Genomic DNA, 14,945 nt, shown 5'->3' on the forward strand with positions numbered 1-14,945 from the left:
ACCAAACTTGGCTCAAGTTTAGGATACACAAAAAATGTTTCTCATAGTAAGTACTCATTATTAGTGTAAAGAGACAAAATATCCAGATTGGCTGTGCAGCAAAAGCCTTCATGTTTAGAACAGGAAAATGCCATAAAAAAAAGGGGTTCCTGTCCCTATGATTTCCATCAGCAGAAAGCACTAAGTAAACCATTCAACCACCCTGCAATGCTGCCAAGGTAGAAAGCAAAGATGTTTTGTGTGAGCACAGGAGTATCACCCGTTGTCCAGTCATTGTGGGGTTTTTTAAGAAGCTGTACCAGGACAAAGCTCAGTGGAGAAATTTGAGAAGGCATGGTATGCTTTAAGAACAAGGCAAATATATTTCATACCTGAGTTGGTCAAATCACTGCTTGGTACCACACTGTGATATCATCACAATGCTGCTGCTGCTGCTCTGAGTGTGACCTGCCCCAGCTCACAGAACAGCACAGAGAGTGAAGTCAGCACCTCCTCCAGCTGCAGCTGCTTGCCAGCTGAGAGCTCTGATCCTCACAAATCAATCAAGCGGAAATTAGAGCACAAATGTCCTCCAGAACAGAGCCTACCACTGCTATGTATGAAGGGCTCTGGCTTAAATTCTCTTATTATTAAAGGGAGTAAGTTTACACAACCTCAGTATTAAAGTTTAATATCAAACAATTTGCTCAATGTTACCAATTTTCAATTACAAAACAGGGTCCAAAAAAATTCCATAAAATATGTTTAGGTGGCTGAACAGAGTTAAGCGCGTTCAGACCGCAAGGGTAAATATCCATAACTTTTTGGTATAAATTATCTACAAAAACTGGTATAAACAATATTCCAATCTTAGTATGGGTTCCACCTAGGATTAGAGACATTTTCAGGGTGACATCCAGCAGGTGTTAAAGTTCATTGCCATTGACACATTGCTGCTGCTGCAGCCTGGCCTTGCGCAGTGCCTCCAGCTGCTTTGCTCTCATCCACCTCTCCCTGGACAGCGTCGTCTGCCCCGCACTGAGCGACAGGAACCTGGGGGAGCACAAAGAGCCAGTCAGGAGCAGCTCCTGCAACCCACACAGCTCAAATCCAGCACAGCTCAAACCCAGCCCAGCTCAAACCCAGCCCAGCTGGCCTTCAGGAGTAAGAAAGCATGGGATGAAAGTAGTTAGGCAAAGTATTCCCTCCCTAAGAGGAACAAGGCAGAGGAGATTCTGTCTGGCTAGTCTGGCACAATTCAGCTGCAGACAAGTGCTGGCTCAAGCTGCAGCTTGCTGGGAAGCCCTGAGTGGTGACAAGAGCACCACACCCACCTGGCCACCAGCAGCATTTTGTGCAGGTCATCGGCCGTGACGTTTTCGGGGTTGTTCTTGCGCATTTCCACAAAGTCTTCTTCCACTGCCTGGAACAACACAGCATGGAATTAAGGAGCAAAATGAGGAGATAAGAACACTCAACCTTTGGATTTCAATGTTTCAACTCATTGCTGTCTAGAAGCGAGTCTGAGAAAAAGCAGGCTACTTCTCATCTTTGGAAAGAACCATTTTTATAATGAGTGTTAGGAAGCAGGTTACCTGTGCTGTTCCTTATCTAATAAATTCAGTATATACTTTACAAACCCTTGAAGGCACAGTCAGGATGTGAAAATGCTTCTGTTTGGGTTTTGTAAAACTTAAAGGCAAATCACTCACAGGGCAAGTACTGTAACTGTCTACTAAGGTGCTTTCTATCCAAATAGACCATTGAAAATGTATTGGGGAAGTGTCCCTACCTTGGTCACCTCATCAGATATACTGTAGTCCAGCAGCCTCAATAAACTCAGGTAAATTCGGAATTTGTTCAGCACGGAGGGCAGCACTGCTGTGAGGAGGCTGCTCATGTACTCTTCCATGTTCGGGGGAATTATCTGTGGCTGTAAGTGGACTTGGCAATCTGACTGAAAGAGAAAATCACATTTCATCTCTTTCCACATCCCACTATTTTGTATTCCAAGACTAATTTACTCTCAGAAGCAGCAGAAGTCACTATTTCCCAGAAGGAAGGTAAGATAATTCTTGAAACATTCCCCAGCTCATGTTTTGAACAGCTCCTGATTCAAGCAGAAGAGCTAAGGCTTAGTGGATGAAGCTGGCATGTCAGAGAGCAGGTTTGCAAGCTCAGGCTACTGCAGGGGCAGTGCCACATCTGTGCCCATCACCTCAGAACCCACCATGCCAGAGGGAGGCTTGGAGAGCAGCACATCTCTGCAGCTTTACCCCCCAGGCCCTTCACCACCTCACCATCCCTGCTCAGAGAGGAGGAGGGAAGCTCCATCTCTGTGTTTTTTGGCCACAAGCGAGAAGGCAGCAGCTACTGCCAGTGTCACACCCTCCCTGGTCACAAGACACGGTTCCTGTCCCCACTTGTCCCTGGCAGGGCCTGCTCTGGCAGCAGGGCCAGCTGCAGCTCCCCAGCAGGAGCCGGGAGCCCCTCCCATACCGGCAGGAGCGAGCGGCCCTCGGAAGTGATCAGGACATTAATGTTGCATGGGAATTCCATCCGGTGGTAATTGAAGTCATAATCCACCTTCTGCCAAGTGATCAGGTTACCCAGGGCTGTCACATTATGGACACCTGCAGGAGAAAGAACAAATTCCTTGAGCACTGGACCAAAACAAATGTCAGCCCTGATTTTTGTTTCCCATCTGTCTTTGAGGAGCAGCAAGCAGAAGGATTCCTGCAATCATCCTGTTCCTTCTTATGTCTGAGGTGGCTTCCAGACAGAGACAATCACTTCTTAACATGAATCAAAATTAAGAATTCTTGATTTCAGGCCTAAACTTTGTTTAGCTTAGTACATTAGTACATGAGTTCATACCTCATGTCTTCATTGGCCCTACAAAGCCAGGTATCTATTTAGAGAGAAAAAACAAAAAAGAAATCTCTCCTCAAAAGCAGAAAAACACCACCAATTTAATTTTGACAGTTTTTTTAATAGTACTTACCTGCCTTACCTGGAATTAAATTATTTAAAATATAAAATGTTAAAATTGACAAATTAACTGGTTGCCTCTTGGGATTTTTTCTTTGAAACATCAACATGTACCTGACAAACTGAATTTCTCTTCAGCAATTACTGCATCAAATGACAAAACTACTGTTATGGTTTTGCCTTTAAAAACTTACTAATAATTTAGGATATTGTAAATAAAGGCAAAGTTGGCAAATAAAGGCAAATTTAATATTAGGGTTGAATTCTGGAACATTTTTCCATTTGAAATTTCTAAGCTGTAGCTTCCAAGAGTTCCAAACCAACTACTACATCTGAAGACTCTTCTCTAGGATTAAATTTTGTTCTCAATGTTGCTGTAAGAAATGAAAAACATTTACTTTTTTACTCTAAATTCAGTAGAAAACAGTATCACATCAGCAAAAATGAAATAAAATTACCAAGCCTTTTTTATCTGCAACTTTTAATACCTGAAATATTATTTTTTCATTAAATACTGAGTATTTTTAGACATTACAAACATTTTTGAAAACCTATAAACCAGCACAGCAAGAGTTCTCTCTAAACAGGAGTTGATATTATTTTAACTTTTTTTTGGAAACAGACAGTGCAGAGCTTGTTACTAAATTTACTATTTTCTTTAGCAAAATTTTGTAGCTTTACTAAATCTGAGTAACAAAAAATACTGAAAACTCAAAATTGAATAATTTCAATTTGCAACTTTTAAGAGCAGTAATTAAAAAAAACCAAAGCAGCTTTCTCCAGACAGCATTTTTATTTTGAAATTAAGTTACTTGTAGTGATTTTCTGTTGTTGTTTCATAGGATCTCCTGAGCTGGATGGACCTATAAAGATCATTGGGCTCCAACTCCTGGCCCTGCACAGGACAGCCCCAGGACCCACCAAAGACACCTGGACTGTGCATTCTCCAGGTACTGTGCTTTTAATGCAACTCAGCTCTTTTATGTGAGTTATAATTAAATTAATTTCTACAGGTCTGCTGAAAGCATGCCACACAGTGCTACATCAGCTTGTAAGACAGAATCCCCACTATTTTTAACACAGTAATAGCAATCTTTTTTCTCCAGTTCTCAGGGATGGCTTCCAGATATACAGTAAAAATATAGAGCATAAGGCATCAGCATATGCTTTGCCCACTTCATGCAATATCACAGGAAACTGAAAGGCCACTCCAATGAATCAGAGTTATTTTGGTAATAAAGAATTCTCCCAATTTGTCTTAAGTTAGCTGCAGGAAGCTGCTTCAAAGCAGTGAAATAGGATGTAGAAGCCACAAACAGTTTTGCAATAGACCCCTTTTCAGCGGGACACGATTATCACCACTGTCTTAAAACACAGCAGCTTTTAACCTCCCAAATGAGACTGCAGACACCAAAAGCTGTGTACCTGCTGTGTCCAGCTGTCCCTGCTCCAGCTGGGTCTCATCTATGACCAGGGAGGTGTTGCTGGCCAGCTGCAGCAGCCCGCTGACCAGGCGGTTGGCTGTGTAGTCCTTGTGAGGGATGAAGCGCGAGTGGTTCATGCTCTCGATGCTCATCCGGAGGTGGTAGGACTGCAAGGAGAAACAAACCATCAGCACCTGGGCTGTCCTCCAGCTCCCCCAGGGAATGCTGCTTCCTGCAGCTGCAGCTGGGCTGGGAGCCTGCACAGCAAAGCAAAACTTGTCACTGCAATGCTTTATCCCAAATATCCAAATGCTGTATACTTAAAAATTTCCCAAAGGACAATATTGCTGTCAGGAATTGCTATCACCTGTTCTGCACATCTAGGATGAGCTCAATAAAACATGATTTATTGCAGCAATACTGTTAGTGTGACCCCAAATTGAATTACTGTGGCTCTTCTGCAGAACAGTATCCACAAACTTGAGTAAACCCTAATGGCACCATAATTAAATAACCCACATGTCTAAACATATCAATCCAGAAAGATTAAATAAAGCATGCAGCATCTGCCTGTCAGTTCAAAACCTCTGAGGAGAGGATCTCATTCCATACTCATCCTAAATGATGAGGCACACAGACTTCAACACAGGCCAGCCCCATCTCTATTGTTACCTGCTCTCTACCTGGGGAGCAGGAGAGCATTTCAGCCTGCCTTGACCAGGCTGGATCAGTGAGAAAGGTCCCCCAGCCCTGCCCAGGCAATGCTTACTGCTGGCACCAGCTGCTGGATGAGGCGGTACAGGTGCTCGGTGAAGGCGCTGCTCCGGGGACAGCCGCTCAGGTTGACGGTGAATTTTCCCAGAGGAAGCACATCCCGTCTGCCATAGCTGCACCAAAAGCAGCACAGGTTAGGCAAACACCAGGCTAACACTGGGTACAGGTGTCCTTCAGCTGGAGCATTGTGTGGTGTCTCTGACAGCCAGCAGGATTTCAGAACACACACACCAAAACCAGCCAGCTCCTCTGCCTTCCTTCTGCAGCGCCCAAGGAGCTGGGCCAGGCTGAAGCTGCTCCTCACAGCACCACACAAAAGCAGTAATTTACAGCGCTTGGCACCCTGCAATGGCCTTCCAGATGTTCTGTTCTCCCTGAACTCTGTTGTTACTGGGTGAACATGCTCCATTCTTGTCCTTTCTGCTACACAATCTCAACTTCCCTCCTTATCACACTTGTTCATCTCCTGTACCTGCCCTCAGCTTTCCTCTCCCTCTTCTCACTGTGTATCATCTCCCCATTCTTGACAACTCTCAACCTTTCTGTGATACCAGCTAAGAGAGAAAATACATTCTAAGTGTTGGAACATTCACAGCCCCACTAAAAAGAATGAAAAAAACCTCATTTTGATTTTGAAGACTAAAATGACTAAAGTTGCTGCTCTTTCCCCCAGGGACAGAAATTTATTCTTATGTTGATTTGAACTATCACATGCTAAATAGGTCACTTGAACTTACCATTAAACAGGTTTACATTTAATTAAACTCCCAGAATATACCTAAGCAATAATTCCTGCAATGAGGAAATGCTGTCTTTGGGAAGTCAGTGGCATGTCCTACTCATTAGAAGAAGCCAGAGGCAGAGGTATATTCTCATACCTCTGTTTAAAAGTGTCTTGGAGATTCTGTCAGCTCTCAAAGCAGCACTGAAAGTACACACTGCCATAAAGTTGGTCTTTTATGATTATTTACTGTTATTTCAGACACTGAAATCTGCCTTTGTGAGTATTGTGACAGGACAACTCTACCTGGACAAAGTACTACTGAAATAAGTATTATTCAAGCTATTTTGGCCATTTATTTGCAGACTGGTGAAGAACCCCATAGAAGGAGATTTCTTTTAAATGATAAATACATAAATTCTCAACACACATGTAGATACTTACACTGTAGAAATGAGATGCAGGATCAGGTATTCAGCAGCCAAACTGTCTCCCAAGAGGGCATGGGTGAGGAACCCCAGCAACTCTGCTCTCACTGGTGACAGCTCAGACATGAAATTAGAAACAACTGGCAAAAGAGCAGAGGAAAAAAGTCAGAAAATGTTCTTGTTTCTCACCCTCTTCCCTCTATATAAATTTGACTTTCTATCACAGTTTGATAAAGAAAAATGTTTATTCCAAAGCAGTGAAGGAAAAAAACCCAAATGCTCATTGGTTTTTTCAACTGGCTTTGGATAACCCAAATCACTCAACACTTCGTTGGAAATTATTTTTTTTAAAGATTAGATATTGTGTAATGTCTTTGCAGCAGGGTATAAGGTGTAGAGCCAAATTTATAAAATCCATAGCCGCTCCATTTTATATTAAAGGCAGAAAAAACTCCTTACATATTGCTCAGAGCAAGCAATACAAGGCACTCAAGGAAGAACGTTATAAATATCAGAGGTCTGCATGCAATAATTCAGTGAAAAAAATAACAGTCAAACAAGGAATAGCAGAGTTGCTTAAAAGCAGAATTGCCTTATTTTGTGCACAGTATTGGGAGTCTCTATATTATCAGTATGTTTCTTATATCCAGTATCACACTAAATTGGAAATCTAATTTTACAGCAATTCACAACTCTGTTTGAAACCAAATCAAATCTTATGGCTGAACAACTTGGTTAAATCCTTGGGCACAGAGAATGCAAAACCAAGCTCCATATAAATCACTTTTATTTCAGCCAAATAAAAAGGTAAACATCACATAAACAAAACTATCTGCATCCTGTGCAGCACTGCATGGTTTTTCCATTTACCAAGATTTAAATTCAAACCCTGCTGTTAAGGCATTTTGTCTCTGAGCAAAGCAGTATTTGTTCACATCTCCTGGAAAGTGCCCAGACACTCACAGGTTTTGCTCTCCTCTTCGTTAAGGCAGGCAGGCAGCAAGGGGTTAATGTGTTGCAACTTCTGTGCCAAAATCACGTGGATCCTGGGCACTAAGGAGGCCGGGGGGCTGTGCACTCTCTGCTCCTCGGCAGTGTCCATGCACTCCATAGGATCCAGGGTGGAGCTGTCCCTGGGGAGAGGGCACAGCACAGCTGGACTCAAACATCCCACGGGAATTTCTCTCCCTCTGAGCCAGAGCAGCTGGAAGCAGGCCAAGAACAGAGGAACAAACAACATCCGCTCCCAGCTCCTGCTGACTCCTCCCACATTCTAACCACCTTCTTCAGGATCTTTATAAACACCACAGATACTGAATCACAATTACATAATGACATATTAACACCAAAGCAGGCTTGACCCAAAATATCTGGATTCTATTATTTTCAGAAAATAATCAAGCCATATTTTTCTGAAGGAAAAAAAACAAACAACCCAACAAAAAACCCTCAAAACCAAACACCACAAACAAAAATCACATTTATTATTTGCTGCATATAGGCTCTAACTTCAAGTAAAATATGTATGACACTATTCTGTCCAGCCTGTACTGAAGTCTAAACAGCAGGTTTTAAAAAAAGTGAGGTCATTTATTACATTTGTCTCTGTAAGCACATGTGGGATTTTCATATCCCACCAGGTTCTGGAGCCTGACAAGATCTTCTAGACAGTCACATCACATCTCTATCACTGGCTGAGTAAAAGAACTGTGAATAAATAAACCCTAATGTACCTCTGCTGGAACCTGGAGGTATTACCTCTTAATTTAAGAGTTCAGATACACAAGCTTTGCTCTCCCTGAAGACGTCTCACAAAATTTCTTCCAGGTGGTTTTCATTTTCAGAAAGTAAAATCCCTAAAGTGACTATCAGATGACAGTCAAGTTTAGAACAAATTTCATCTTCTTGTACTGGTTTTAAAAACTGTCAGGCTTTATTACTTCAAAGCCATTTCAGCAGTTCATCCACACACTATTCACTCTTTCCATTAAAAGAGATTTTGTTTGTATTCAAAATGTTGCTAAATGCCACCATTTCGTCTTCTTGTTACAGATGACACAGGAAAAAACCCACAAGCACCTGTGACAGAGCAACTGAGCTGTCAGTCTGGGATTAGCTGTCACACAGATGATAACAAAAAGCAGCTGACCAGGCTGAGGTAATTTTTAAGAAGTTGGCACTATAAAGGATTCACATTGCACTCTGGGTATCCTACTTGCCAGACAGATGAACAAACTCACCAACAGAAATGATTCAGAGTGCAATGGTTCAAGACATTACCAGTATTTATGTCAGATTTCGGTCAAGAGTTTTATTTTGAAAATTGACTTCTTGCATCCTAAATGATTTTGTATTTTGTCAAGCAAGGAATTGCAGAACAGCAGGTGAAATGGGAAGTTTCTATCAGTGGATTAAGAAGATGAGATACCTTAATTAATGAAAAATCAACCCATTTTTTACTCATTTTCGTCACTATCACTCTACATGCAGACATGCAAACGTTTTTCTTATATTCTTCAGAAATATATCCATTTCTGGTAACAACTTCCATGGACTTATAAATTACTTTAAAAGGACATTTTATAATTTAAAAGCTTCCTTGAAAGCTTTGTTCACTATACACTCATTCACTGGAAGTTTAGTACACATGAAAGAGTAAAAAACATTTAGCTATAGAAGCATTTTGTGCTTTACAGACTGTACAGCAACCTAAAAAAAGATGCACTGGGTATCCAAGGATATGGATGTACCAGAGCACATTGGACTTCAGTTTCCAGGATGCTGGATGTAACACTTTCCTCATCAAGCTATTTTAAAGCAACGAAATTCACTTCTTAAGCATAATTACCACATACTTACACATTTCCTTGTCTGCTCACTGCAATAAAACCTGCATTTCAGGGCAGCCTTACCTCTCTTCACTGTTCACTATGCTCAGCACTGGGTCCACAGACAGAACACCAAACACCTCCAGCACATCATTGACTTTGAAGCTCTCCCAGCTCTCATAGACCTGCCCCAAACAGAAAATAAAAAATAAAATGCTGAGGCAGATGGGCCAGATGCAGGACAGCAGAAAAATTGTGACAAAGGAAACTCAGGAGACTCAACTGTGGCCTGAGAACAGTTTGAGTGAAGAAGTCTCCCCTTGTCCCCAGTGTCAGTAAGCTTACACTGGAAGAGGGAGTTGTCAGGGAGTTCACAGCAGGTTTATGATTCCATGCTTTTTCTATTGGCATTCTTGGCCACACAAGTCTAAACAATTGTATTCTACTCTGATTCATCAAGATTTGCTAAATAAGAGAGAAGTCAATACAGCAACAGCAGAAATTTTGTGTAAAGTTTCATAGTAATATAACAAAGCAGTGAATCAGGGACTATTTCAAATTCAATACATAAATGTGTAGTTTATTGGATTTTCAGCTTGATTTTTCACAGCTGTTTTTCAATTAGAGGAAATATCCTAAAAGAAAAATACCAGGGCTCAATACCAGCTGCCCCCTCAAGCATCTAATAATGGAATTTTTTTTAAGTAAGTGGGGTGAGAAGGTGCAAGCCCTAATAAATGCTGCTGAAGGATTCCAGCATCTCAAATGCAGCACTCAAGAAGAGAAACACTGTGTTAGTGAAGAGAAAGAATGTAATTATCTCTGGAAACAAAATTCTGGATTTGAGACACATTTCTGTGCCTACAAACCACTGCAAGGCTGATTCTGTCTGGCTCACTGAGAGCACAGCCCTGCTCATCAGCTCTCCATCCCTCACCTTTACAAGACATGCTGGTCCTTTCTCTCCTGGCAAGGGAAAATTTAGGTCAAGTGGAGGGGAGCAGTTGGGAGAAATGACATGATGACCTGCAGAAGCTTCTGTTTCTAATCTCTTTGGCTCCACACATCCATGGATATCACCTCCACTGCCTGGAAAACACAGCATTTGCAAGCTTTTCAAACAGAAATGCAGAACTGAACAACTTTCTTTAGTGAGCAACACAGAATAAAACTAATTTAACAAGACACCTGAGACAAGAATATTTAATAATGCAATATACTTGACAGGATATACTTTTAATATGAGAAGTCTCACAAGTGCATATTTTATGTAATCAAGTGATGTGTGAGAGAGAGTACTGGCAAAGATCTCTGTGTCTTGGAAATCCAAACATGGCATTTTCAAAATGCAATGTTTAAACTAGGGGAATGATTTTTTTTTCCTTCAGCCCATAGGACTGCAAAAGTAATATTTTTCTGCACTTCCTGTTTAAAAAACCAGGTCAGAATATGCCTAAAACCCAGTTTATATTAAAAATTTCTCTAGATTGTCAGCAAGTCATACAACACACATATAACACTGTAGGCTCTCCCACAGTCCTTCAAATCAAACCACTGACTTCAACAAAGCCTCCAAATCATAAAGGCTGCAACAAAAATAATAATTAAAACAACTGCCCATATTTCAGTTTTTAGCAATGAATTTTTGCCAAATCCTGGAAAGATAGCAGAACAACCATTCACCAACTCTTACCCATGTGTTGCTCCTTCTGCTTGGAGGGATGCAGATCCATGTCCTCATCCTCCTCATAGCTCCTCTTGTGGCGACTGGGGGTGTAGGAGGTGGAGGGGCTCACTCGGGCCTGGCTGGCACTGATGTAGGCGTGGGGTCAAGGGTTAAGGAAGCCTCAGTCTGAGCAGGGAAAACTCAACCACACTAAGGTTCAGTTGTTGGTTTTTTTAACAAAATCCTGATCTTAACATGCTCAGCTACATAGGAGACTCTCACTGTGTAGGTGTCCTGCTGTAGAAAATGCCATTGGTTCAACTGGAGTTTCTCTTTTCCTAAGCATTTGCAACTAGAAATTAACAGAAATTTTCAAGACTCTGACAAGAAAAAATGTTTACTAAATCAAAACAAATGCTCCTAAATTCATTTGTATCCTCTTTGTGCATATTACACGCCATCAACTTTCTTTTTTTCTCTTTCTACACTATCACCTCTCCAGATTCACTTAGAAAAGGGAAATTTTAGATAAACTTATTCCTTAAATCTAATTAATTAGTTCGTGACCACTGATTGTGTGACAGAACACTGGCTCAGTCAAAAAAGATATTTCTTTGACCCATGCTGATTCACCAGGCACTGGAACACAGTAGAAAGTCTGTCTCTCTGAGGTGACTGTTTGTGAGGAGTTCAAATCAATTTCCTGCTGAGGCTGGAATCCCAAGAGAAATTTTGTTAAAAATCTGATTACAGTTTGTTTTCTTTTTAAAAACTAACCCCACAGATTCAGTTACACAGCCAGAAGTTACAATTAACATGCAAGACTACATAACTCAGGAAAAAGTGAATTTATAATGTTTTCATTCAAATTGCACTGCACCACCAAAAGTAACTGTTTTCCATAGCAGACAGCTTCAAGGTCATGAGCACTCCCCCCTCCACTCAACCGAAACAAATTTTAAATACAGCAGAAACAGCTAGAAGCCTGCTGAAATTAGAATGCCAGTGAGCAGTTATGAATACTCTGCTTTCCAAACCAAAGATTAACTTGGCATTTAGAGCAGTATCTTCAGGAATCCATTGCCAAGTACCAAGGAAGCTCTGTCACACATTAAACTACAACTTTCCATTCCAATATTTCTTCTCTAAGGTCATACAATTTATAGAACTTACCCCACATTCTGCCACGTCTCTGTATTTACCAAAATGCAAAACCTGTCAAGAGGGAAAAGGCAATGCAATAATTCTGTTTCTGACAGCATCCTGAACATCAATCACACCAAAATCACCGCAGCCCAAAGTCCCTCACAGACATCCTGCCAAACCTTTAATGATTTTAACATTTTCTATTCCTCAACAGAAATGTAACAAGCTATGTTTTACTGATGCCACTTGAGCTGAACACAGTTACTATCAGTGTCCACACTCCACAGGTTTAACTCACAAACTAGAGAAATACAAGGACCAGAATGAGTAAAATGACAAACATTTGCTAAAATAGCAACTCAGTATTTCACTTACACGAGCATTTGTGTTTGGGTCAACTGTTTCATACACTCCCATGTAAAACTCAGGATCAAACATATCTTGAACCATGCAGCGAAATTTCACTAAGCTGTTGGGTTTTAGGTAATGTACAGGAACATCATTCAGTGATGGGACCTGTGAAAAAAGAGATTGTTCTATACAACTGGTACACACTGAGCAGTGCTCTGAAGTGAGCCAAAACCAGCACAAAAACTTAATTCTCTGACCATCCAATATATCCTCCTCCTCAAACCCCTATATTTATAGCACATTAATATTTTCTGAGTGCATCTCCCATCCCAATTTAAGCAGTAACAAAGTGTATCTATCCCAACCGTCCTGCAATGGCTGTTACAGATAATTGTTACATTCAACAGGCACTTAACAGTTCCCAAATTCTTCCAGTCCCAAATACTGGGCTATGAAAGAAGTGGTTATAGGTCACTGGAACTGTATGAAAACTGCACAATATATGAAACTAACTTTTAAATTTAGAATTATTGCAGCTGCAGGATGAAACAGAATTTATCACTTATTTCTACTTAACAGCACTTCCACCATGTGCTATGTACCAGCAGTACTAGAGCAATTTGCATGCACAATTTCTTATAACAAAAGGTCCTGGAAAACCTGTATGTTAATTTCCAAGTCTACATTGGGGAAGTCTTTCTCACACAGTTTTACATGACAATGGGAAAATAGAAAGAAAAAAAATCAATGCCTAAGCACGTGGTATAGCTTCAAAGAACTTGCAATATGAATAGGGTTTTCTAAATCTGAAAATATTTGTTGAAAAAGCCCACATTCAACATTAAAATGAAACAAAAACCATAAGCGATCCTATAGGAAGTGGCATTTTAAGAGAAGTGTATCCCCTCATGGCTTTTTTGAGCAAGAAAATATGATTTCAATTCCTTCTGATGTTGCAAATTTTACTCAATTTCGTAATATATTAATGGCAGCTTTGATTTAAGCTACCGTTTAATACTAAATACAGAATACTTTCACAACAGAGAAAGAAAAATAATTTTCACCTGGTTTTAGTGACAGGTAGAACAGATTTGATCTAAGAGTTTCTAATCCCCTTATCAGTCCCACTATGTCATTTCTGTTACAGCCTTTTAGAAAAGTATCAGCTTTTGAATTCAACTATGCACACTTTATTTTTAAAACCTAAAGCACAGCTTCCCTACTAAACTGCACAAACCCAGCCCAATAAAGCCGAGTTTTAGTAGGAAAAGCATTTTTTCCTAAAAACCTGAAGGTCCAATAAACTATTTAATCAACCCACACAAGTTGGCAGCACTGTGATAAAAGCTCCTGAGAGAAGAGGCTTATAACCAGCAGCGAGAGGTGCACAGTGAGGACTCACACGTCCCCCAAAATGACAATATTTGTCATCTCCTGCCATCTACTGACTGTGCTACAGAGTGGTAGCACCCGGCAGCGATGGCCTGGGGGAAGGAGGGTGCTGAAGGCAGGGGATGGAAGGGTTGGGATTTCACATCCTGGCTTTGCACTCAGGTTAAGGCAGCCGAGGTGCAAATTCCACATCCCAAAGCCTGGGCCTGAAATTCAGCTGCGCACTTATCATGAAAAGGCAGGACTTATCAAAAGCAAGCCACTGCAACAAAGTGTAAAAAACAACAAAGCTTAGGAAAAAGCGCAACTCGAAAAGAAAAAAAAACCACTCTTACCCAATTAGTAGCATTATTTTCTTTTAATTTCTCCTTGAAGTATTCGGTTACCTTCTTCTCCCAGTCAGAGTTTGGAGCATTTTGGGCTACAAAAAAACAACATGTCAATGTGTCCATTATCACCACGTAAGAGACTTTTACCCAGCATTCTCCCAGCATATCAAACAAACCCACCTTTCACTTCTATCTTAGGGAAGTAAGTGCATCTCAGACTAATTTATTCCCCTTGCAACCCACTGACTTCCCATTTCAAACCCTTTCAGGCCGATCAAGAAGCACTGAGCCATTCCTGGAAGCGAGGGAAAGCTCCGCAACACCCCAGTGGGGAAGAGCAGGAGCCCAGGCACTGCTTTCCACGCCGTGTTGACTACGGAAATTTTAATGTCGGTATTATTTTAGGGAAGACCAAGCCTAGCACGGAAACAGCCGCTGCTGACAGCGCTGGTACCACCAGCCCCGCTCGGCAGCGCGGGCAGACAGCGCGCCTTGCTGCCGGAACCCAGAGATACACGAGATACACGAAACATACGCTGTATACGAGATATATAAGATATAAAACAGGTACATAAGACACAGAGCCGGCCCCGCCACCACCCCACGAGGGAAAGCGCCGTCCGGTTCCGGGCGCCCCCGGGGCGCTCCCGCAGCCACCCGGGGACGCGGGCCCCGCCTCACCGAAGATGCCCTGCACGATGCTCAGGGGGCTGTTCAGCCAGTCGCCCACGCACGGCATGGCGGGGTCGCGCCTCGCCGCGGGACTGCCGGCACCCTGCGGCCGCCGAGTCCCGCTCTCCAGCCCAGCGCGGGGATCACCGCCGCTTCCTCCTCCTCTTTGCCCTCCTCCTCCTCTTCCTGCGGGAATGGCGGCCGGGCCCGCCTCCCGCCCCTCACGGCTGCGCGCGGCCGCCGC

At 42.0% G+C, this 14,945-nt stretch overlaps 1 protein-coding gene across 1 annotated transcript; it reads right to left on the reverse strand.

Moving 5' to 3' along the window:
- Window positions 1-654: 654 nt before the first annotated feature.
- MCMBP (minichromosome maintenance complex binding protein) lies at window positions 655-14,871 on the reverse strand. The gene is made up of 16 exons (XM_084210706.1): window positions 14,711-14,871; window positions 14,036-14,121; window positions 12,333-12,473; window positions 11,985-12,026; window positions 11,422-11,523; window positions 10,839-10,968; window positions 10,083-10,234; window positions 9,230-9,330; window positions 7,281-7,450; window positions 6,334-6,457; window positions 5,164-5,281; window positions 4,396-4,561; window positions 2,479-2,612; window positions 1,772-1,936; window positions 1,314-1,402; window positions 655-1,032 (listed from the first exon to the last, which is right to left on the reverse strand). Exons 1-16 carry the CDS (start codon window positions 14,766-14,768, stop codon window positions 906-908), a joined length of 1,905 nt encoding a protein of 634 aa, XP_084066832.1. The 5' UTR covers window positions 14,769-14,871; the 3' UTR covers window positions 655-905.
- Between the last annotated feature and the right edge of the window lie 74 nt (window positions 14,872-14,945).

Source organism: Fringilla coelebs, assembly GCF_963513975.1.
Source record: "Fringilla coelebs genome assembly, chromosome: 8".
Classification (NCBI taxonomy): Eukaryota; Metazoa; Chordata; class Aves; order Passeriformes; family Fringillidae; genus Fringilla; species Fringilla coelebs.